Here is a 23,947-nt window from a genome sequence, read left to right on the forward strand (position 1 = left end):
TTTACAGCTCTTCTGTCAATTCAGTGAAACACTTTTGAACCTAGTACATCTGACATCTCTGGATATTGGAATGAAATCAAATCTGTCAAGTATGCGGTCAGTAGCAGAAGTGACAATATCACTGATAGAAAAGGACTCTAAATGTGTGGCATACTGAATCATGTATTTTGTATGTTTGAAGGAGGATATACAATTATTTAATCTCCGCTTTTCATTCATTAATACGAATACAACACTTGTGCACATGTTTCATGTTTCTTTATAACCATCTCTCAGTAATCCTGCATTAGTTCCAATTTTGCTTAAGTGCTCATAATTCCTAGTTGGCAACTTATTTCTTTTCCTCTCTCTTTGTACTCTCCTGACTCAACGAGGATATAGCACACGTGGTATCGCAAAGTTGTGAAGCGTATTGTGTGGTCGATGTTTCGTCAGCCAGGAAACAAAACTCATACTTTCTGGTTATTGTTACTGTCATAAAATGTGCGCACTTAGCCAACGACGGAGAGCAGAATGGAGAGGTGGGTGGATTAGGGCCACACTTGTTCAGTTTTGATTCCTCAACTGACTGAAACTTCTCTCTTTTTTTCCCTTTCTTCTTTGGGTTATATATATGACCTGCTTTGTTTGCAGGCCTTGCCTCCGACAGGTGTGTATGTGTGTCAAGTAGTTAACATTTCACCCTGCTGATCTCAATCTGACAACTTAACCTCATTATTCGGTGCACCTGCTACTGGCTGTGATGCATATGTTTGCATGTGTGCACCTTAACTGCTACAGTTGTATCTTAGTTTTCCTTGGAGTAACAATACCATACCATTTTTTTCTTTAGATCGTAAGTTTTTTAAAATCAGCCCATTAGAACTGGAGTTATGACCATTCAAAGTATCAAAAAATGTAAATCACTCAACATTTTGCCTTAAGTCAGTCTTATTCAAATGCATACAAGCTTGTGACTTAAAATGGTAGGAAATTTGCACAATTTACAGACTAACCCATTTTTAAAAAGTTGTATTTTCAGATCTTTTTAAGATATTATGATGAAATTTTGAACATATTATCATAATACCAGAAAGGTTCAATTAGCTTTATTTACGACCATCTCAATTGGTAACTTACAGACTAATTAGCATATTTCAGTTTCATTTTAGCAGCTTTAAGTAGGAACATCATAAAAACAGTTAAGAAAAATGGTAAGTAAGGCTTTATCATCATAGGAAGTATGATTCTGATGGACATTATCATTTTCCATTATCACATTATGTAAAATCCAAGATGGCGACCAGGAAATCCAAAATAGCCACTGACACAATTAAAAGAAATTAGTAATAAAATATGGCTTGTAGCATATCAGATTAAAAGACATTTTTTACAGATCAGAATTATGTTTTCAAATATATTAAACTAATTAGCATATTGATTAGTATAATTTTCATTTTAATGACTTTAAGAAGAAGCATCATAAAAAAACAATTTAAAAATGGGGGTAAGGCTTTATCATCATGCAAAATATCATTCTGATGAACATTATCATTTGTCATCATTACACTGTGAAAAATCCAAGATGGCAAGCAGAAAATCCAACATGGCCACCACGACACAATTAAAAAAAAAATTAACAAAATATGGCTTGTGGCATATCAAATGCAAGGAAATTTTGTACAGATTACAATTATGTTTTCATGTACATTAAACTAATTAGGATAAGTAAATTTCATTTTAATGGCTTCAAGTTATGACAATTATCGAGTAGGTTTCTACCAATATTTTGTATAATTTCTTATTTTTAAGTCATTGTTGGGACTTTAAGAGACATTGCGGCCATTTTTTCTTGTTCTTGTGTAACACTCAACACTACTTGTTCTTTTGAACAGAATAAACATATACAATAACAATAATTTATCGAGGTATGTAGAAGAGTAATTTACCTTTGGTAACATTTATTTGTTATATATTTGTTTTTGACCAAGTAAAAAGTGATCATTGTTGGTCATTCTTTTTCAAAGAATTTTTTTTTTTTAAATATTCTTTTCCTTTCCATAATTAAGTTTTCTAAATAACAAAAATAAAAAAACTGAATACTTCATGTTTGTAAGTTAGTTGACGAAGAGACTTCGTAGCCTCGTAGGGGATGTCCTTTTCTCTTCCCTGCAACCTCTTTCTCACAGGAGATATGTTGCAAGTCTGCCTCTGGTTTATCGTTATTTTCATGGCAGGTGCTTGACTGAGCTCCAATCTATGGTCTCCCCTCGCCAAACTTTCACAAGAAACACTCGTCTAGCAGAAAACACTATCAATAATTACCCTCCCTCTTTATCTGTGCCTAAACCTAAACAAAGCTTCTTTCTTAGAACTGCACGCCTATGGAATTGTCTTCCGTTTTCCTGCTTTCCAGCTGACTACAATGTGGTTGTCTTCAAGTCTAACGTAAATAAGTTTTTGATGAGCCATTCCATATAAGTTTACAAATTTACTGAATTTCCATTACTAACGGTTACTATATTGTCCAATTTCTACTGTACACTCTTTAACCCTTATCCTCAAGTGGCCTCTTGGCCTTGATAAGTGGTGATGCCTATGTAAAAAAAAAAAAAAAAAAATTGTTTACAGATTTTTTTGTGCAGGTCACAACACAAATCTCATGTCACTATTGATGTGTGCATAAAAAGTTTTTATCCAATTCTTTTCAAATTTTAGGACAAAATAAATTAATATATTCGCTATTAAATAATGTTTGAATACAGTTTCTATCTTTTCTTATCTTTGTATTACAACTTTGATATATTCTAACTTTTGACTGGAAAGCCCTACGTGTTGTGTTCAAATTCCGTAGCAAAGACAATTTTTTTCACTAATTAGCTAAAACAATTAGAAACATCATCGATGGGTACAACTTCTGCTTCGAGTATTTATGTGAACACACCCCAACTTATTTGCAAAAAAGTGATCTACTGCCAACGGGCATGCTATGCTGGCATGTTTCGTTAATAGTCAGATTTAAATAGTGATTTCTTCGAATATACAAATCACAACAAAAATATTAAAATACCTTTTTAAAGTAAATTTTTTATTGTGAATGCAGTTATATAAGTTTTATTTTGATGGATCTAAGAAAAATGTACTTATTACTGATTTAAAGACTGAGTGTCATATTAAGTAGTAGTGTGTGCCTTGTCCAGCGCTGAACGTTATGGTGTCTGATATTGCTAGTTGGAGGTAAATCAAATTTAAAGGTAATGTTTATATAATGAACTCTTATTCATTTTTTTGCTATTTCAATTTATGGAAACATTTTGCTTTCATCATAGATATTAAAATATAACACAAACTGGTGTATCCTGTGTGTATTTTTAAATGTCATATAAATTTTTTCCTTCGTTTTATAATTCATTTTATGTTAATATCAACAAGCTACAAATGATTCAAACTGTTTGACAGTGACTAGATATATCCTTAATCAGCAGGATAACTATATTTTACAAAAAACACTAAACGTTTTTGTATTGGGGTGTGTAAACACACCATGTGACCAACTATGTTTGGAACAGCTAGGTGACTAACGCAGGGTTAATGGCAACAACAAAACCTATTATTTTTTTAAATAGAATAACTTTTGTGTTATGGAAAAAGTAGCTTTTATTTTAATTCCAAATTTGACTTATTAGATGCTAGCATTACAAGTTTGCAGCCATGTTTGTATTTCTAATCTACTGCAGCAGCAGCAGCACAGTTGCTCTTGATGCTAGATTACTTTGTGTACAATTTTTTAATTTTTATATTGTATAGTATTTGTTTTATAGTATTTATGTTTTATAGTATTTTGAAAATGGTAAAATGTTTATGAAAAAGAATGAAAAAGTTAAAATTATTTTTTAGAATATTTTTGAAATATAATTGAATTGTAACAATAAAAAAATACAATAGGTTAAAAAAAATGTTAAAATAATTTTGTGTGATTGCTGTTTAATTCTGACAAAAAAACATGGAAACTCGTGATCAACTAATAAGTGAAATGCATCAGAAAACTTTGTTATTCTAAGAGTTTATTATGTGATGATCAACTCTAAGATTTGTCTTTTTTTTGTGACGGTGATTAAAAAGAAATTCTAAAAACAATATGAATTCTAACATTGGCATTATGTATGTCTAATGAGGCGATTGTGTCTTTTGCAATTGTATGAATGAAATGATTGTTTTAATTTCAGTATATTTTTACCATGAAGTTGTGGGGTTGTTTCGCAAGGACTGCTGTGATGCTTGCGTTATTCTCAGTGAACGGACTGAGAATAATCGGTTTATCCTGTCTATGAAGTCCGTCAATTATGACAAAACACCTTCGAATGAAAATACAACTAGAGCAACTGTAAGTGTTTATCAATTTCATTATTGAAAACAATTATTCATTTGTTTGAAAAAAAAAAAAATTATGCATGTTATGTTTGTCCTAATGGATGCTAACCACAAACTATAGAATCGATTGTGGTCATTTATACATTAATACAGTTGGGGTAACTATGAACCGATAATTTACCTCCAGATAAGTAAGTTGAAAGTAGTAATGCAGTGATTATTTCATTTTTTTTTATATAATTTCTATTATTAGTTTATTGATAAGTTTAAGTTTTAAACATTTTAACTTGAGTTTTTTGTGCACTTAAGTTACAAATATATCAAGTTATAGTTATTAGAACTGCATAGACAAAAGATCACTTAATTTTTTATCATGTGATTTGAACTGTGTATAATTTTTTATCATGTGATTTGAACTGTGTATAATTTTTTATCATGTGATTTGAACTGTGTATAATTTTTTATCATGTGATTTGAACTGTGTATAATTTTTTATCATGTGATTTGAACTGTGTATAATTTTTTATCATGTGATTTGAACTGTGTATAATTTTTTATCATGTGATTTGAACTGTGTATAATTTTTTATCATGTGATTTGAACTGTGTATAATTTTTTATCATGTGATTTGAACTGTGTATAATTTTTTATCATGTGATTTGAACTGTGTATAATTTTTTATCATGTGATTTGAACTGTGTATAATTTTTTATCATGTGATTTGAACTGTGTATAATTTTTTATCATGTGATTTGAACTGTGTATAATTTTTTATCATGTGATTTGAACTGTGTATAATTTTTTATCATGTGATTTGAACTGTGTATAATTTTTTATCATGTGATTTGAACTGTGTATAATTTTTTATCATGTGATTTGAACTGTGTATAATTTTTTATCCTGCGATTTGAACTGTGTATAATTATTTTTTTAAGTACCACTTGTTGATTATCCTCTCTTCTCTTTAGTTATCTGTCGTCGATAGTTATGAAGGTGAACTGATGTAACAATCAATAACTTGTAATTTTATTTTTAGTGGACATTAGAATCAGCATAAAAAAACTAATTTTAATTATCTTATTACCAATGAAATAAACTTTGAACAAACTCACTACATCTACACTCACCATTCTGTTGGAATGAATGGGAGCATTGTTGATTATTTTATTTCTTGATGTATGATGGAGATTTGCCAATGCTCGAGGTAATTATATCTACTAGGAATCTGACCAATGGATGGCGTGCTGAACTGTGTGCGTTGACAGTTGGCCTTAATGGAATACTGTCTTTATAAATCTTAGGAAGGCTGTATAGGTGTGATAGCTTACTGTAATGTTGTACTAACTGCCTGTATTTTGCAGGTGGTATAGGGTCCTTATTCTTACTGAAGATTTATGACAGCTTCCTTTCTGTTTTCAAAGTCGGATTCTTTTTCACTTTGCAGTAGCCACTAGATCCTACAATATATGCCAATTTCTTGGAATATTCTAGTTGTTATTTCTAGTTATTATTTCTAGCATTAATTTTGTCTGCGAGTAGTATAATATCATTGTCACTGCATATTCTATTGAGAGGTTCGGTTATGGAGGCTTTGAATTCTCGAATGCTTGTCTCACTTTCCACCTAAGTTCATCTGCTTGTGTCTCGGGTTTATTCAAGGCTGCCTCCGCTATTGGATCTATCGTATCTTAATATGGAATCTGCCTGATGCTTGTGGCAAAATTGAGATCTTTGTTTAGCATTGATTCCTCAGAGGGAGTTAATTGACAATAACTCTTAATGACATAGTGATGGACATGGAGTCTTACATCCTTAGCGCTCAGATTTTCCAATTTGGCGACATTTAACCTCTTTAAATTCTTTATATAATATGTCCAAGTATTCTTGGGCATATTATATATGATATATATGTCATCAGCCCATGATATACTTTCTAGGAATGGGATGAGTTCATTTGAGATTTCTGTCTGTAATTGATGTTTCTTCCACTGGCTGTTGTGAATTTTGTCTGACACATTAAATCTAAGATGGTTTGCATCAATACACAAGACTAATGGCAAGGGTTCTGTTTGGTATATCTAATCACACCCATAAGATGTTTTTGTACAAAACTGAATCCTTTGTATAAGAATGACAAAGTGATTGGATTTAATTGCACTAAAGTTATATTTTTCATAAGTTTTGTGATGGAAAGGAAATAGCAACAACAAAATTGCTCTTTCAGTTATAAAATACTTTGAATTTTTAAAATAAAAAGTATTCTGTTTTCCTTTTCAGATTCACCCAAGTGGTTGGATAATCGAGCCAATAGTTAAAGATAACAAGTTATGTTCTATGGTCACATACATTATGCAGGTAATTATGAGAGTCTGAAGTGATTTTTATTCCATTTTATAGTTCAAATATTAACATGATTGCTCTCATAGATGCCATTACAGACTATCACATTGGCTATTAGATTTTGGCTGTCAATCTAATTATAAGTATTTCTTGTTAAAATATACGAAGAACAAAAAAAACCAAAAAAAACAAAAAGGGACTTTTTTCAATTCTCTCAATTAAAATGTGTTTGCTTAAAATGCACATAAAAGGTGAACAATAAACTAAGTAGTAACATTGGTTCAATTTAATATTATAACTAAAAGAATATCAGTCCTAGGACAAGTAAAATTCACCGAACAGATTTGAACTATTTTTCTTTTCCTTTACAAGGATTAAAATCAAGATATAATGCTATTAAACTTGTGTCTAGTATCTGCATTCCAATTTTGATCGAAATCATTTAATGATTCTAGAAAATGTCTCAAATTTGAGAAATTCAAACTTAAAGGGACTTAAGAAGTTGAACTTAAGGAATCATTCTTAATTGATGCCTAATGATTATGGATAAAATTTAATGCAAATCTGAAATATTTTAATTTTTAGATGGGAGGTTATACCTATATGATACCTCTTCAAAATTGTTTAAAATACTCCAAAGAAACTGAAATGTATTGATTTCTTAACTAGTAAAATTTTACAAAAATCAGAGGTATCTTGATTTTCAAAAAGGGCATCTACTTCCTTTTTGCCCTGTTTGCATAAAACTAAATTAAAACTAAACCCATATTAATCATCTTTGTGCTAAAATTCAAAGTTTAGGAGTGAATCTTGCACATATACTTAACATGTAATGTGCTACACGTTAAACAAATCAATTTTTCAACATATCTTTTGTATGTGGAGGAAAACATTTGTATGATTCTGTAACATAAAAAGAAATTCTGAAATGAGCAACTCATACCCCCCCCCCCACTTCCAATCTTCATGGGATCGATTCTTCATGCTGCAACATCTTTGGACTTTTTTTACCGAGTGCAAAGATGTTTTAACTTCAAAACTGTTTCCAAACAATTACCAAAAATTTCTGAAAACTGAAAGAGCTTTAAAATGATGACTCTCCACTTTTCTTATTTTGAATCAACGATTTTTGGTTAAAGTGAAACCTCTGTGTAAATAAAAACCCCCCAAAAAACTCTATTACTCTTTGCTACATTTGTAAATAAAAAAACCCAAAAAACTCTATTACTCTTTGCTACATTTGTAAATAAAAAAACCCCAAAAAACTCTATTACTCTTTGCTACATTTGTAAATAAAAAAACCCAAAAAACTCTATTACTCTTTGCTACATTTGTAAATAAAAAAACCCAAAAAACTCTATTACTCTTTGCTACATTTGTAAATAAAAAACCCCCAAAAAACTCTATTACTCTTTGCTACATTTGTAAATAAAAAAACCCAAAAAACTCTATTACTCTTTGCTACATTTGTAAATAAAAAAACCCAAAAAACTCTATTACTCTTTGCTACATTTGTAAATAAAAAACCCCAAAAAACTCTATTACTCTTTGCTACATTTGTAAATAAAAAACCCCCAAAAAACTCTATTACTCTTTGCTACATTTGTAAATAAAAAATACCCCAAAAAACTCTATTACTCTTTGCTACATTTGTAAATAAAAAAACCCAAAAAACTCTATTACTCTTTGCTACATTTGTAAATAAAAAAACCCAAAAAACTCTATTACTCTTTGCTACATTTGTAAATAAAAAAACCCCCAAAAACTCTATTACTCTTTGCTACATTTGTAAATAAAAAAACCCAAAAAACTCTATTACTCTTTGCTACATTTGTAAATAAAAAAACCCAAAAAACTCTATTACTCTTTGCTACATTTGTAAATAAAAAACCCCCAAAAACTCTATTACTCTTTGCTACATTTGTAAATAAAAAACCCCCAAAAAACTCTATTACTCTTTGCTACATTTGTAAATAAAAAATACCCCAAAAAACTCTATTACTCTTTGCTACATTTGTAAATAAAAACCCCCCAAAAAACTCTATTACTCTTTGCTACATTTGTAAATAAAAAAACCCAAAAAACTCTATTACTCTTTGCTACATTTGTAAATAAAAAAACCCCAAAAAACTCTATTACTCTTTGCTACATTTGTAAATAAAAAAACCCAAAAAACTCTATTACTCTTTGCTACATTTGTAAATAAAAAAACCCAAAAAACTCTATTACTCTTTGCTACATTTGTAAATAAAAAAACCCAAAAAACTCTATTACTCTTTGCTACATTTGTAAATAAAAAACCCCCAAAAAACTCTATTACTCTTTGCTACATTTGTAAATAAAAAATACCCCAAAAAACTCTATTACTCTTTGCTACATTTGTAAATAAAAAACCCCCAAAAAACTCTATTACTCTTTGCTACATTTGTAAATAAAAAACCCCCCAAAAAACTCTATTACTCTTTGCTACATTTGTAAATAAAAAACCCCAAAAAACTCTATTACTCTTTGCTACATTTGTAAATAAAAAACCCCCAAAAAACTCTATTACTCTTTGCTACATTTGTAAATAAAAAAACCCAAAAAACTCTATTACTCTTTGCTACATTTGTAAATAAAAAAACCCAAAAAACTCTATTACTCTTTGCTACATTTGTAAATAAAAAAACCCAAAAAACTCTATTACTCTTTGCTACATTTGTAAATAAAAAAACCCCAAAAAACTCTATTACTCTTTGCTACATTTGTAAATAAAAAACCCCCAAAAAACTCTATTACTCTTTGCTACATTTGTAAATAAAAAAAACCAAAAAACTCTATTACTCTTTGCTACATTTGTAAATAAAAAAACCCCAAAAAACTCTATTACTCTTTGCTACATTTGTAAATAAAAAAACCCAAAAAACTCTATTACTCTTTGCTACATTTGTAAATAAAAAAACCCAAAAAACTCTATTACTCTTTGCTACATTTGTAAATAAAAAACCCCCAAAAAACTCTATTACTCTTTGCTACATTTGTAAATAAAAAATACCCCAAAAAACTCTATTACTCTTTGCTACATTTGTAAATAAAAAACCCCCAAAAAACTCTATTACTCTTTGCTACATTTGTAAATAAAAAACCCCCCAAAAAACTCTATTACTCTTTGCTACATTTGTAAATAAAAAACCCCAAAAAACTCTATTACTCTTTGCTACATTTGTAAATAAAAAACCCCCAAAAAACTCTATTACTCTTTGCTACATTTGTAAATAAAAAAACCCAAAAAACTCTATTACTCTTTGCTACATTTGTAAATAAAAAAACCCAAAAAACTCTATTACTCTTTGCTACATTTGTAAATAAAAAAACTCAAAAAACTCTATTATTCTTTGCTACATTTGTAAATAAAAAAACCCCAAAAAACTCTATTACTCTTTGCTACATTTGTAAATAAAAAACCCCCAAAAAACTCTATTACTCTTTGCTACATTTGTAAATAAAAAAAACCAAAAAACTCTATTACTCTTTGCTACATTTGTAAATAAAAAAACCCCAAAAAACTCTATTACTCTTTGCTACATTTGTAAATAAAAAAACCCAAAAAACTCTATTACTCTTTGCTACATTTGTAAATAAAAAAACCCAAAAAACTCTATTACTCTTTGCTACATTTGTAAATAAAAAACCCCCAAAAAACTCTATTACTCTTTGCTACATTTGTAAATAAAAAATACCCCAAAAAACTCTATTACTCTTTGCTACATTTGTAAATAAAAAACCCCCAAAAAACTCTATTACTCTTTGCTACATTTGTAAATAAAAAACCCCCCAAAAAACTCTATTACTCTTTGCTACATTTGTAAATAAAAAACCCCAAAAAACTCTATTACTCTTTGCTACATTTGTAAATAAAAAACCCCCAAAAAACTCTATTACTCTTTGCTACATTTGTAAATAAAAAAACCCAAAAAACTCTATTACTCTTTGCTACATTTGTAAATAAAAAAACCCAAAAAACTCTATTACTCTTTGCTACATTTGTAAATAAAAAAACCCAAAAAACTCTATTACTCTTTGCTACATTTGGAAATAAAAAAACCCCAAAAAACTCTATTACTCTTTGCTACATTTGTAAATAAAAAACCCCCAAAAAACTCTATTACTCTTTGCTACATTTGTAAATAAAAAAAACCAAAAAACTCTATTACTCTTTGCTACATTTGTAAATAAAAAAACCCAAAAAACTCTATTACTCTTTGCTACATTTGTAAATAAAAAAACCCAAAAAACTCTATTACTCTTTGCTACATTTGTAAATAAAAAAACCCAAAAAACTCTATTACTCTTTGCTACATTTGTAAATAAAAAACCCCCAAAAAACTCTATTACTCTTTGCTACATTTGTAAATAAAAAAACCCAAAAAACTCTATTACTCTTTGCTACATTTGTAAATAAAAAAACCCAAAAAACTCTATTACTCTTTGCTACATTTGTAAATAAAAAACCCCAAAAAACTCTATTACTCTTTGCTACATTTGTAAATAAAAAACCCCCAAAAAACTCTATTACTCTTTGCTACATTTGTAAATAAAAAATACCCCAAAAAACTCTATTACTCTTTGCTACATTTGTAAATAAAAAACCCCAAAAAAACTCTATTACTCTTTGCTACATTTGTAAATAAAAAAACCCAAAAAACTCTATTACTCTTTGCTACATTTGTAAATAAAAAAACCCCAAAAAACTCTATTACTCTTTGCTACATTTGTAAATAAAAAAACCCAAAAAACTCTATTACTCTTTGCTACAGTTGTAAATAAAAAAACCCAAAAAACTTTATTACTCTTTGCTACATTTGTAAATAAAAAACCCCAAAAAACTCTATTACTCTTTGCTACATTTGTAAATAAAAAACCCCCAAAAAACTCTATTACTCTTTGCTACATTTGTAAATAAAAAATACCCCAAAAAACTCTATTACTCTTTGCTACATTTGTAAATAAAAACCCCCCAAAAAACTCTATTACTCTTTGCTACATTTGTAAATAAAAAAACCCAAAAAACTCTATTACTCTTTGCTACATTTGTAAATAAAAAAACCCCAAAAAACTCTATTACTCTTTGCTACATTTGTAAATAAAAAAACCCAAAAAACTCTATTACTCTTTGCTACATTTGTAAATAAAAAAACCCAAAAAACTCTATTACTCTTTGCTACATTTGTAAATAAAAAACCCCAAAAAACTCTATTACTCTTTGCTACATTTGTAAATAAAAAAACCCCAAAAAACTCTATTACTCTTTGCTACATTTGTAAATAAAAAATACCCCAAAAAACTCTATTACTCTTTGCTACATTTGTAAATAAAAAACCCCCAAAAAACTCTATTACTCTTTGCTACATTTGTAAATAAAAAAACCCAAAAAACTCTATTACTCTTTGCTACATTTGTAAATAAAAAATACCCCAAAAAACTCTATTACTCTTTGCTACATTTGTAAATAAAAAACCCCCAAAAAACTCTATTACTCTTTGCTACATTTGTAAATAAAAAATACCCCAAAAAACTCTATTACTCTTTGCTACATTTGTAAATAAAAACCCCCAAAAAACTCTATTACTCTTTGCTACATTTGTAAATAAAAAAACCCAAAAAACTCTATTACTCTTTGCTACATTTGTAAATAAAAAAACCCCAAAAAACTCTATTACTCTTTGCTACATTTGTAAATAAAAAAACCCAAAAAACTCTATTACTCTTTGCTACATTTGTAAATAAAAAAACCCAAAAAACTCTATTACTCTTTGCTACATTTGTAAATAAAAAAACCCAAAAAACTCTATTACTCTTTGCTACATTTGTAAATAAAAAACCCCCAAAAAACTCTATTACTCTTTGCTACATTTGTAAATAAAAAATACCCCAAAAAACTCTATTACTCTTTGCTACATTTGTAAATAAAAAACCCCCAAAAAACTCTATTACTCTTTGCTACATTTGTAAATAAAAAAACCCAAAAAACTCTATTACTCTTTGCTACATTTGTAAATAAAAAATACCCGAAAAAACTCTATTACTCTTTGCTACATTTGTAAATAAAAAACCCCCAAAAAACTCTATTACTCTTTGCTACATTTGTAAATAAAAAAACCCAAAAAACTCTATTACTCTTTGCTACATTTGTAAATAAAAAAACCCAAAAAACTCTATTACTCTTTGCTACATTTGTAAATAAAAAAACCCAAAAAACTCTATTACTCTTTGCTACATTTGTAAATAAAAAAACCCCAAAAAACTCTATTACTCATTGCTACATTTGTAAATAAAAACCCCCCAAAAAACTCTATTACTCTTTGCTACATTTGTAAATAAAAAAACCCAAAAAACTCTATTACTCTTTGCTACATTTGTAAATAAAAAAACCCAAAAAACTCTATTACTCTTTGCTACATTTGTAAATAAAAAAACCCAAAAAACTCTATTACTCTTTGCTACATTTGTAAATAAAAAAACCCAAAAAACTCTATTACTCTTTGCTACATTTATAAATAAAAAACCCCCAAAAAACTCTATTACTCTTTGCTACATTTGTAAATAAAAAAACCCAAAAAACTCTATTACTCTTTGCTACATTTGTAAATAAAAAAACCCAAAAAACTCTATTACTCTTTGCTACATTTGTAAATAAAAAACCCCAAAAAACTCTATTACTCTTTGCTACATTTGTAAATAAAAAACCCCAAAAAAACTCTATTACTCTTTGCTACATTTGTAAATAAAAAATACCCCAAAAAACTCTATTACTCTTTGCTACATTTGTAAATAAAAAACCCCCAAAAAACTCTATTACTCTTTGCTACATTTGTAAATAAAAAAACCCAAAAAACTCTATTACTCTTTGCTACATTTGTAAATAAAAAAACCCCAAAAAACTCTATTACTCTTTGCTACATTTGTAAATAAAAAAACCCAAAAAACTCTATTACTCTTTGCTACATTTGTAAATAAAAAAACCCAAAAAACTCTATTACTCTTTGCTACATTTGTAAATAAAAAACCCCAAAAAACTCTATTACTCTTTGCTACATTTGTAAATAAAAAACCCCCAAAAAACTCTATTACTCTTTGCTACATTTGTAAATAAAAAATACCCCAAAAAACTCTATTACTCTTTGCTACATTTGTAAATAAAAACCCCCCAAAAAACTCTATTACTCTTTGCTACATTTGTAAATAAAAAAACCCAAAAAACTCTATTACTCTTTGCTACATTTGTAAATAAAAAAACCCCAAAAAACTCTATTACTCTTTGCTACATTTGTAAATAAAAAAACCCAAAAAACTCTATTACTCTTTGCTACATTTGTAAATAAAAAAACCCAAAAAACTCTATTACTCTTTGCTACATTTGTAAATAAAAAACCCCAAAAAACTCTATTACTCTTTGCTACATTTGTAAATAAAAAACCCCAAAAAACTCTATTACTCTTTGCTACATTTGTAAATAAAAAATACCCCAAAAAACTCTATTACTCTTTGCTACATTTGTAAATAAAAAACCCCCAAAAAACTCTATTACTCTTTGCTACATTTGTAAATAAAAAAACCCAAAAAACTCTATTACTCTTTGCTACATTTGTAAATAAAAAATACCCCAAAAAACTCTATTACTCTTTGCTACATTTGTAAATAAAAAACCCCCCAAAAACTCTATTACTCTTTGCTACATTTGTAAATAAAAAAACCCAAAAAACTCTATTACTCTTTGCTACATTTGTAAATAAAAAAACCCAAAAAACTCTATTACTCTTTGCTACATTTGTAAATAAAAAAACCCAAAAAACTCTATTACTCTTTGCTACATTTGTAAATAAAACCCCCCCAAAAAACTCTATTACTCTTTGCTACATTTGTAAATAAAAAACCCCAAAAAACTCTATTACTCTTTGCTACATTTGTAAATAAAAATACCCCAAAAAACTCTATTACTCTTTGCTACATTTGTAAATAAAAAAACCCAAAAAACTCTATTACTCTTTGCTACATTTGTAAATAAAAAAACCCAAAAAACTCTATTACTCTTTGCTACATTTGTAAATAAAAATACCCCAAAAAACTCTATTACTCTTTGCTACATTTGTAAATAAAAAATACCCCAAAAAACTCTATTACTCTTTGCTACATTTGTAAATAAAAAACCCCCAAAAAACTCTATTACTCTTTGCTACATTTGTAAATAAAAAAACCCAAAAAACTCTATTACTCTTTGCTACATTAGTAAATAAAAAAACCCAAAAAACTCTATTACTCTTTGCTACATTTGTAAATAAAAAACCCCAAAAAACTCTATTACTCTTTGCTACATTTGTAAATAAAAATACCCCAAAAAACTCTATTACTCTTTGCTACATTTGTAAATAAAAAATACCCCAAAAAGCTCTATTACTCTTTGCTACATTTGTAAATAAAAAAACCCAAAAAACTCTATTACTCTTTGCTACATTTGTAAATAAAAAACCCCAAAAAACTCTATTACTCTTTGCTACATTTGTAAATAAAAAAACCAAAAAAACTCTATTACTCTTTGCTACATTTGTAAATAAAAAATACCCCAAAAAACTCTATTACTCTTTGCTACATTTGTAAATAAAAAACCCCCAAAAAACTCTATTACTCTTTGCTACATTTGTAAATAAAAAAACCCAAAAAACTCTATTACTCTTTGCTACATTTGTAAATAAAAAATACCCCAAAAAACTCTATTACTCTTTGCTACATTTGTAAATAAAAAACCCCCAAAAAACTCTATTACTCTTTGCTACATTTGTAAATAAAAAACCCCCAAAAAACTCTATTACTCTTTGCTACATTTGTAAATAAAAAAACCCCAAAAAACTCTATTACTCTTTGCTACATTTGTAAATAAAAAACCCTCAAAAAACTCTATTACTCTTTGCTACATTTGTAAATAAAAAAACCCAAAAAACTCTATTACTCTTTGCTACATTTGTAAATAAAAAATACCCCAAAAAGCTCTATTACTCTTTGCTACATTTGTAAATAAAAAAACCCAAAAAACTCTATTACTCTTTGCTACATTTGTAAATAAAAAAACCCAAAAAACTCTATTACTCTTTGCTACATTTGTAAATAAAAAACCCCCAAAAAACTCTATTACTCTTTGCTACATTTGTAAATAAAAAACCCCCAAAAAACTCTATTACTCTTTGCTACATTTGTAAATAAAAAAAACCAAAAAACTCTATTACTCTTTGCTACATTTGTAAATAAAAAAACCCAAAAAACTCTATTACTCTTTGCTACATTTGTAAATAAAAAACCCCCAAAAAACTCTATTACTCTTTGCTACATTTGTAAATAAAAAAAACCCAAAAAACTCTATTACTCTTTGCTACATTTGTAAATAAAAAATACCCCAAAAAACTCTATTACTCTTTGCTACATTTGTAAATAAAAAACCCCCAAAAAACTCTATTACTCTTTGCTACATTTGTAAATAAAAAAACCCAAAAAACTCTATTACTCTTTGCTACATTTGTAAATAAAAAAACCCAAAAAACTCTATTACTCTTTGCTACATTTGTAAATAAAAAAACCCAAAAAACTCTATTACTCTTTGCTACATTTGTAAATAAAAAAACCCAAAAAACTCTATTACTCTTTGCTACATTTGTAAATAAAAAAACCCAAAAAACTCTATTACTCTTTGCTACATTTGTAAATAAAAAAACCCCAAAAAACTCTATTACTCTTTGCTACATTTGTAAATAAAAAACCCCCAAAAAACTCTATTACTCTTTGCTACATTTGTAAATAAAAAAACCCAAAAAACTCTATTACTCTTTGCTACATTTGTAAATAAAAAACCCCCAAAAAACTCTATTACTCTTTGCTACATTTGTAAATAAAAAACCCCCAAAAAACTCTATTACTCTTTGCTACATTTGTAAATAAAAAATACCCCAAAAAACTCTATTACTCTTTGCTACATTTGTAAATAAAAAATACCCCAAAAAACTCTATTACTCTTTGCTACATTTGTAAATAAAAAATACCCCAAAAAACTCTATTACTCTTTGCTACATTTGTAAATAAAAAAACCCCAAAAAACTCTATTACTCTTTGCTACATTTGTAAATAAAAAAACCCCAAAAAACTATTACTCTTTGCTACATTTGTAAATAAAAAACCCCAAAAAACTCTATTACTCTTTGCTACATTTGTAAATAAAAATACCCCAAAAAACTCTATTACTCTTTGCTACATTTGTAAATAAAAAAACCCAAAAAACTCTATTACTCTTTGCTACATTTGTAAATAAAAAAACCCCAAAAAACTCTATTACTCTTTGCTACATTTGTAAATAAAAAAACCCAAAAAACTCTATTACTCTTTGCTACATTTGTAAATAAAAAATACCCCAAAAAACTCTATTACTCTTTGCTACATTTGTAAATAAAAAACCCCCAAAAAACTCTATTACTCTTTGCTACATTTGTAAATAAAAAACCCCCAAAAAACTCTATTACTCTTTGCTACATTTGTAAATAAAAAAACCCCAAAAAACTCTATTACTCTTTGCTACATTTGTAAATAAAAAACCCCCAAAAAACTCTATTACTCTTTGCTACATTTGTAAATAAAAATACCCCAAAAAACTCTATTACTCTTTGCTACATTTGTAAATAAAAAATACCCCAAAAAGCTCTATTACTCTTTGCTACATTTGTAAATAAAAAAACCCAAAAAACTCTATTACTCTTTGCTACATTTGTAAATAAAAAAACCCAAAAAACTCTATTACTCTTTGCTACATTTGTAAATAAAAAACCCCAAAAAACTCTATTACTCTTTGCTACATTTGTAAATAAAAAATACCCCAAAAAACTCTATTACTCTTTGCTACATTTGTAAATAAAAAACCCCCAAAAAACTCTATTACTCTTTGCTACATTTGTAAATAAAAAAACCCAAAAAACTCTATTACTCTTTGCTACATTTGTAAATAAAAAATACCCCAAAAAACTCTATTACTCTTTGCTACATTTGTAAATAAAAAAACCCCAAAAAACTCTATTACTCTTTGCTACATTTGTAAATAAAAAACCCCCAAAAAACTCTATTACTCTTTGCTACATTTGTAAATAAAAAACCCCCAAAAAACTCTATTACTCTTTGCTACATTTGTAAATAAAAAACCCCCAAAAAACTCTATTACTCTTTGCTACATTTGTAAATAAAAAAACCCAAAAAACTCTATTACTCTTTGCTACATTTGTAAATAAAAAATACCCCAAAAAGCTCTATTACTCTTTGCTACATTTGTAAATAAAAAAACCCAAAAAACTCTATTACTCTTTGCTACATTTGTAAATAAAAAAACCCAAAAAACTCTATTACTCTTTGCTACATTTGTAAATAAAAAAACCCCAAAAAACTCTATTACTCTTTGCTACATTTGTAAATAAAAAACCCCCAAAAAACTCTTACTCTTTGCTACATTTGTAAATAAAAAAACCCAAAAAACTCTATTACTCTTTGCTACATTTGTAAATAAAAAAACCCAAAAAACTCTATTACTCTTTGCTACATTTGTAAATAAAAAACCCCCAAAAAACTCTATTACTCTTTGCTACATTTGTAAATAAAAAAACCCCAAAAAACTCTATTACTCTTTGCTACATTTGTAAATAAAAAAACCCCAAAAAACTCTATTACTCTTTGCTACATTTGTAAATAAAAAAACCCAAAAAACTCTATTACTCTTTGCTACATTTGTAAATAAAAAAACCCAAAAAACTCTATTACTCTTTGCTACATTTGTAAATAAAAAAACCCAAAAAACTCTATTACTCTTTGCTACATTTGTAAATAAAAAAACCCAAAAAACTCTATTACTCTTTGCTACATTTGTAAATAAAAAAACCCCAAAAAACTCTATTACTCTTTGCTACATTTGTAAATAAAAAACCCCCAAAAAACTCTATTACTCTTTGCTACATTTGTAAATAAAAAAACCCAAAAAACTCTATTACTCTTTGCTACATTTGTAAATAAAAAACCCCCAAAAAACTCTATTACTCTTTGCTACATTTGTAAATAAAAAACCCCCAAAAAACTCTATTACTCTTTGCTACATTTGTAAATAAAAAATACCCCAAAAAACTCTATTACTCTTTGCTACATTTGTAAATAAAAAATACCCCAAAAAACTCTATTACTCTTTGCTACATTTTTAAATAAAAAAACCCCAAAAAACTCTATTACTCTTTGCTACATTTGTAAATAAAAAAACCCCAAAAAACTATTACTCTTTGCTACATTTGTAAATAAAAAACCCCAAAAAACTCTATTACTCTTTGCTACATTTGTAAATAAAAAAACCCAAAAAACTCTATTACTCTTTGCTACATTTGTAAATAAAAAAACCCAAAAAACTCTATTACTCTTTGCTACATTTGTAAATAAAAAATACCCCAAAAAACTCTATTACTCTTTGCTACATTTGTAAATAAAAAACCCCAAAAAACTCTATTACTCTTTGCTACATTTGTAAATAAAAATACCCCAAAAAACTCTATTACTCTTTGCTACATTTGTAAATAAAAAAACCCAAAAAACTCTATTACTCTTTGCTACATTTGTAAATAAAAAAACCCCAAAAAACTCTATTACTCTTTGCTACATTTGTAAATAAAAAAACCCAAAAAACTCTATTACTCTTTGCTACATTTGTAAATAAAAAATACCCCAAAAAACTCTATTACTCTTTGCTACATTTGTAAATAAAAAACCCCCAAAAAACTCTATTACTCTTTGCTACATTTGTAAATAAAAAACCCCCAAAAAACTCTATTACTCTTTGCTACATTTGTAAATAAAAAAACCCCAAAAAACTCTATTACTCTTTGCTACATTTGTAAATAAAAAACCCCCAAAAAACTCTATTACTCTTTGCTACATTTGTAAATAAAAATACCCCAAAAAACTCTATTACTCTTTGCTACATTTGTAAATAAAAAATACCCCAAAAAGCTCTATTACTCTTTGCTACATTTGTAAATAAAAAAACCCAAAAAACTCTATTACTCTTTGCTACATTTGTAAATAAAAAAACCCAAAAAACTCTATTACTCTTTGCTACATTTGTAAATAAAAAAACCCAAAAAACTCTATTACTCTTTGCTACATTTGTAAATAAAAAATACCCCAAAAAACTCTATTACTCTTTGCTACATTTGTAAATAAAAAACCCCCAAAAAACTCTATTACTCTTTGCTACATTTGTAAATAAAAAAACCCAAAAAACTCTATTACTCTTTGCTACATTTGTAAATAAAAAATACCCCAAAAAACTCTATTACTCTTTGCTACATTTGTAAATAAAAAACCCCCAAAAAACTCTATTACTCTTTGCTACATTTGTAAATAAAAAACCCCCAAAAAACTCTATTACTCTTTGCTACATTTGTAAATAAAAAAACCCCAAAAAACTCTATTACTCTTTGCTACATTTGTAAATAAAAAACCCCCAAAAAACTCTATTACTCTTTGCTACATTTGTAAATAAAAAAACCCAAAAAACTCTATTACTCTTTGCTACATTTGTAAATAAAAAATACCCCAAAAAGCTCTATTACTCTTTGCTACATTTGTAAATAAAAAAACCCAAAAAACTCTATTACTCTTTGCTACATTTGTAAATAAAAAAACCCAAAAAACTCTATTACTCTTTGCTACATTTGTAAATAAAAAACCCCCAAAAAACTCTATTACTCTTTGCTACATTTGTAAATAAAAAACCCCCAAAAAACTCTTACTCTTTGCTACATTTGTAAATAAAAAAACCCAAAAAACTCTATTACTCTTTGCTACATTTGTAAATAAAAAAACCCAAAAAACTCTATTACTCTTTGCTACATTTGTAAATAAAAAACCCCCAAAAAACTCTATTACTCTTTGCTACATTTGTAAATAAAAAAACCCCAAAAAACTCTATTACTCTTTGCTACATTTGTAAATAAAAAAACCCCAAAAAACTCTATTACTCTTTGCTACATTTGTAAATAAAAAAACCCAAAAAACTCTATTACTCTTTGCTACATTTGTAAATAAAAAAACCCAAAAAACTCTATTACTCTTTGCTACATTTGTAAATAAAAAAACCCAAAAAACTCTATTACTCTTTGCTACATTTGTAAATAAAAAAACCCAAAAAACTCTATTACTCTTTGCTACATTTGTAAATAAAAAAACCCCAAAAAACTCTATTACTCTTTGCTACATTTGTAAATAAAAAACCCCCAAAAAACTCTATTACTCTTTGCTACATTTGTAAATAAAAAAACCCAAAAAACTCTATTACTCTTTGCTACATTTGTAAATAAAAAACCCCCAAAAAACTCTATTACTCTTTGCTACATTTGTAAATAAAAAACCCCCAAAAAACTCTATTACTCTTTGCTACATTTGTAAATAAAAAATACCCCAAAAAACTCTATTACTCTTTGCTACATTTGTAAATAAAAAATACCCCAAAAAACTCTATTACTCTTTGCTACATTTGTAAATAAAAAATACCCCAAAAAACTCTATTACTCTTTGCTACATTTTTAAATAAAAAAACCCCAAAAAACTCTATTACTCTTTGCTACATTTGTAAATAAAAAAACCCCAAAAAACTATTACTCTTTGCTACATTTGTAAATAAAAAACCCCAAAAAACTCTATTACTCTTTGCTACATTTGTAAATAAAAAAACCCAAAAAACTCTATTACTCTTTGCTACATTTGTAAATAAAAAAACCCAAAAAACTCTATTACTCTTTGCTACATTTGTAAATAAAAAACCCCCAAAAAACTCTATTACTCTTTGCTACATTTGTAAATAAAAAAACCCAAAAAACTCTATTACTCTTTGCTACATTTGTAAATAAAAAAACCCAAAAAACTCTATTACTCTTTGCTACATTTGTAAATAAAAAATACCCCAAAAAACTCTATTACTCTTTGCTACATTTGTAAATAAAAAACCCCCAAAAAACTCTATTACTCTTTGCTACATTTGTAAATAAAAAAACCCAAAAAACTCTATTACTCTTTGCTACATTTGTAAATAAAAAATACCCCAAAAAACTCTATTACTCTTTGCTACATTTGTAAATAAAAAACCCCCAAAAAACTCTATTACTCTTTGCTACATTTGTAAATAAAAAACCCCCAAAAAACTCTATTACTCTTTGCTACATTTGTAAATAAAAAATACCCCAAAAAGCTCTATTACTCTTTGCTACATTTGTAAATAAAAAAACCCAAAAAACTCTATTACTCTTTGCTACATTTGTAAATAAAAAAACCCCAAAAAACTCTTACTCTTTGCTACATTTGTAAATAAAAAAACCCAAAAAACTCTATTACTCTTTGCTACATTTGTAAATAAAAAAACCCAAAAAACTCTATTACTCTTTGCTACATTTGTAAATAAAAAACCCCCAAAAAACTCTATTACTCTTTGCTACATTTGTAAATAAAAAAACCCCAAAAAACTCTATTACTCTTTGCTACATTTGTAAATAAAAAATACCCCAAAAAACTCTATTACTCTTTGCTACATTTGTAAATAAAAAACCCCCAAAAAACTCTATTACTCTTTGCTACATTTGTAAATAAAAAACCCCCAAAAAACTCTATTACTCTTTGCTACATTTGTAAATAAAAAACCCCCAAAAAACTCTATTACTCTTTGCTACATTTGTAAATAAAAAACCCCCAAAAAACTCTATTACTCTTTGCTACATTTGTAAATAAAAAAAACCAAAAAACTCTATTACTCTTTGCTACATTTGTAAATAAAAAATACCCCAAAAAGCTCTATTACTCTTTGCTACATTTGTAAATAAAAAAACCCAAAAAACTCTATTACTCTTTGCTACATTTGTAAATAAAAAAACCCAAAAAACTCTATTACTCTTTGCTACATTTGTAAATAAAAAACCCCTAAAAAACTCTATTACTCTTTGCTACATTTGTAAATAAAAAACCCCCAAAAAACTCTATTACTCTTTGCTACATTTGTAAATAAAAAAACCCAAAAAACTCTATTACTCTTTGCTACATTTGTAAATAAAAAACCCCAAAAAACTCTATTACTCTTTGCTACATTTGTAAATAAAAAACCCCCAAAAAACTCTATTACTCTTTGCTACATTTGTAAATAAAAAAACCCCAAAAAACTCTATTACTCTTTGCTACATTTGTAAATAAAAAATACCCCAAAAAACTCTATTACTCTTTGCTACATTTGTAAATAAAAAACCCCCAAAAAACTCTATTACTCTTTGCTACATTTGTAAATAAAAAAACCCAAAAAACTCTATTACTCTTTGCTACATTTGTAAATAAAAAAACCCAAAAAACTCTATTACTCTTTGCTACATTTGTAAATAAAAAAACCCAAAAAACTCTATTACTCTTTGCTACATTTGTAAATAAAAAAACCCAAAAAACTCTATTACTCTTTGCTACATTTGTAAATAAAAAACCCCCAAAAAACTCTATTACTCTTTGCTACATTTGTAAATAAAAAAACCCAAAAAACTCTATTACTCTTTGCTACATTTGTAAATAAAAAACCCCCAAAAAACTCTATTACTCTTTGCTACATTTGTAAATAAAAAACCCCCAAAAAACTCTATTACTCTTTGCTACATTTGTAAATAAAAAAACCCCAAAAAACTCTATTACTCTTTGCTACATTTGTAAATAAAAAATACCCCAAAAAACTCTATTACTCTTTGCTACATTTGTAAATAAAAAAACCCCAAAAAACTCTATTACTCTTTGCTACATTTGTAAATAAAAAATACCCCAAAAAACTCTATTACTCTTTGCTACATTTGTAAATAAAAAATACCCCAAAAAACTCTATTACTCTTTGCTACATTTGTAAATAAAAAATACCCCAAAAAATCTATTACTCTTTGCTACATTTGTAAATAAAAAAACCCAAAAAACTCTATTACTCTTTGCTACATTTGTAAATAAAAAATACCCCAAAAAACTCTATTACTCTTTGCTACATTTGTAAATAAAAAACCCCCAAAAAACTCTATTACTCTTTGCTACATTTGTAAATAAAAAATACCCCAAAAAATCTATTACTCTTTGCTACATTTGTAAATAAAAAAAACCCAAAAAACTCTATTACTCTTTGTTACATTTGTAAATAAAAAATACCCCAAAAAACTCT

At 27.5% G+C, this 23,947-nt stretch overlaps 1 protein-coding gene across 2 annotated transcripts in view; it reads left to right on the top strand.

Annotated features, from left to right (window-relative positions):
• The window catches only part of LOC145248970 (uncharacterized), a 207,198-nt gene that overhangs the window by 175,789 nt on the left and 7,462 nt on the right, over positions 1–23,947 (top strand). For both annotated transcript variants that reach the window (XM_080110780.1, XM_080110781.1), the window contains 2 exons: positions 4,206–4,363; positions 6,628–6,705. In XM_080110780.1, the coding sequence (XP_079966906.1) occupies positions 4,206–4,363; positions 6,628–6,705 (236 nt within the window). The remainder of the gene's footprint in view (positions 1–4,205; positions 4,364–6,627; positions 6,706–23,947) is intronic.

Source organism: Euprymna scolopes, chromosome 27 (assembly GCF_053919585.1).
Source record: "Euprymna scolopes isolate OS-2025 chromosome 27, ASM5391958v1, whole genome shotgun sequence".
NCBI classification, from domain to species: domain Eukaryota; kingdom Metazoa; phylum Mollusca; class Cephalopoda; order Sepiida; family Sepiolidae; genus Euprymna; species Euprymna scolopes.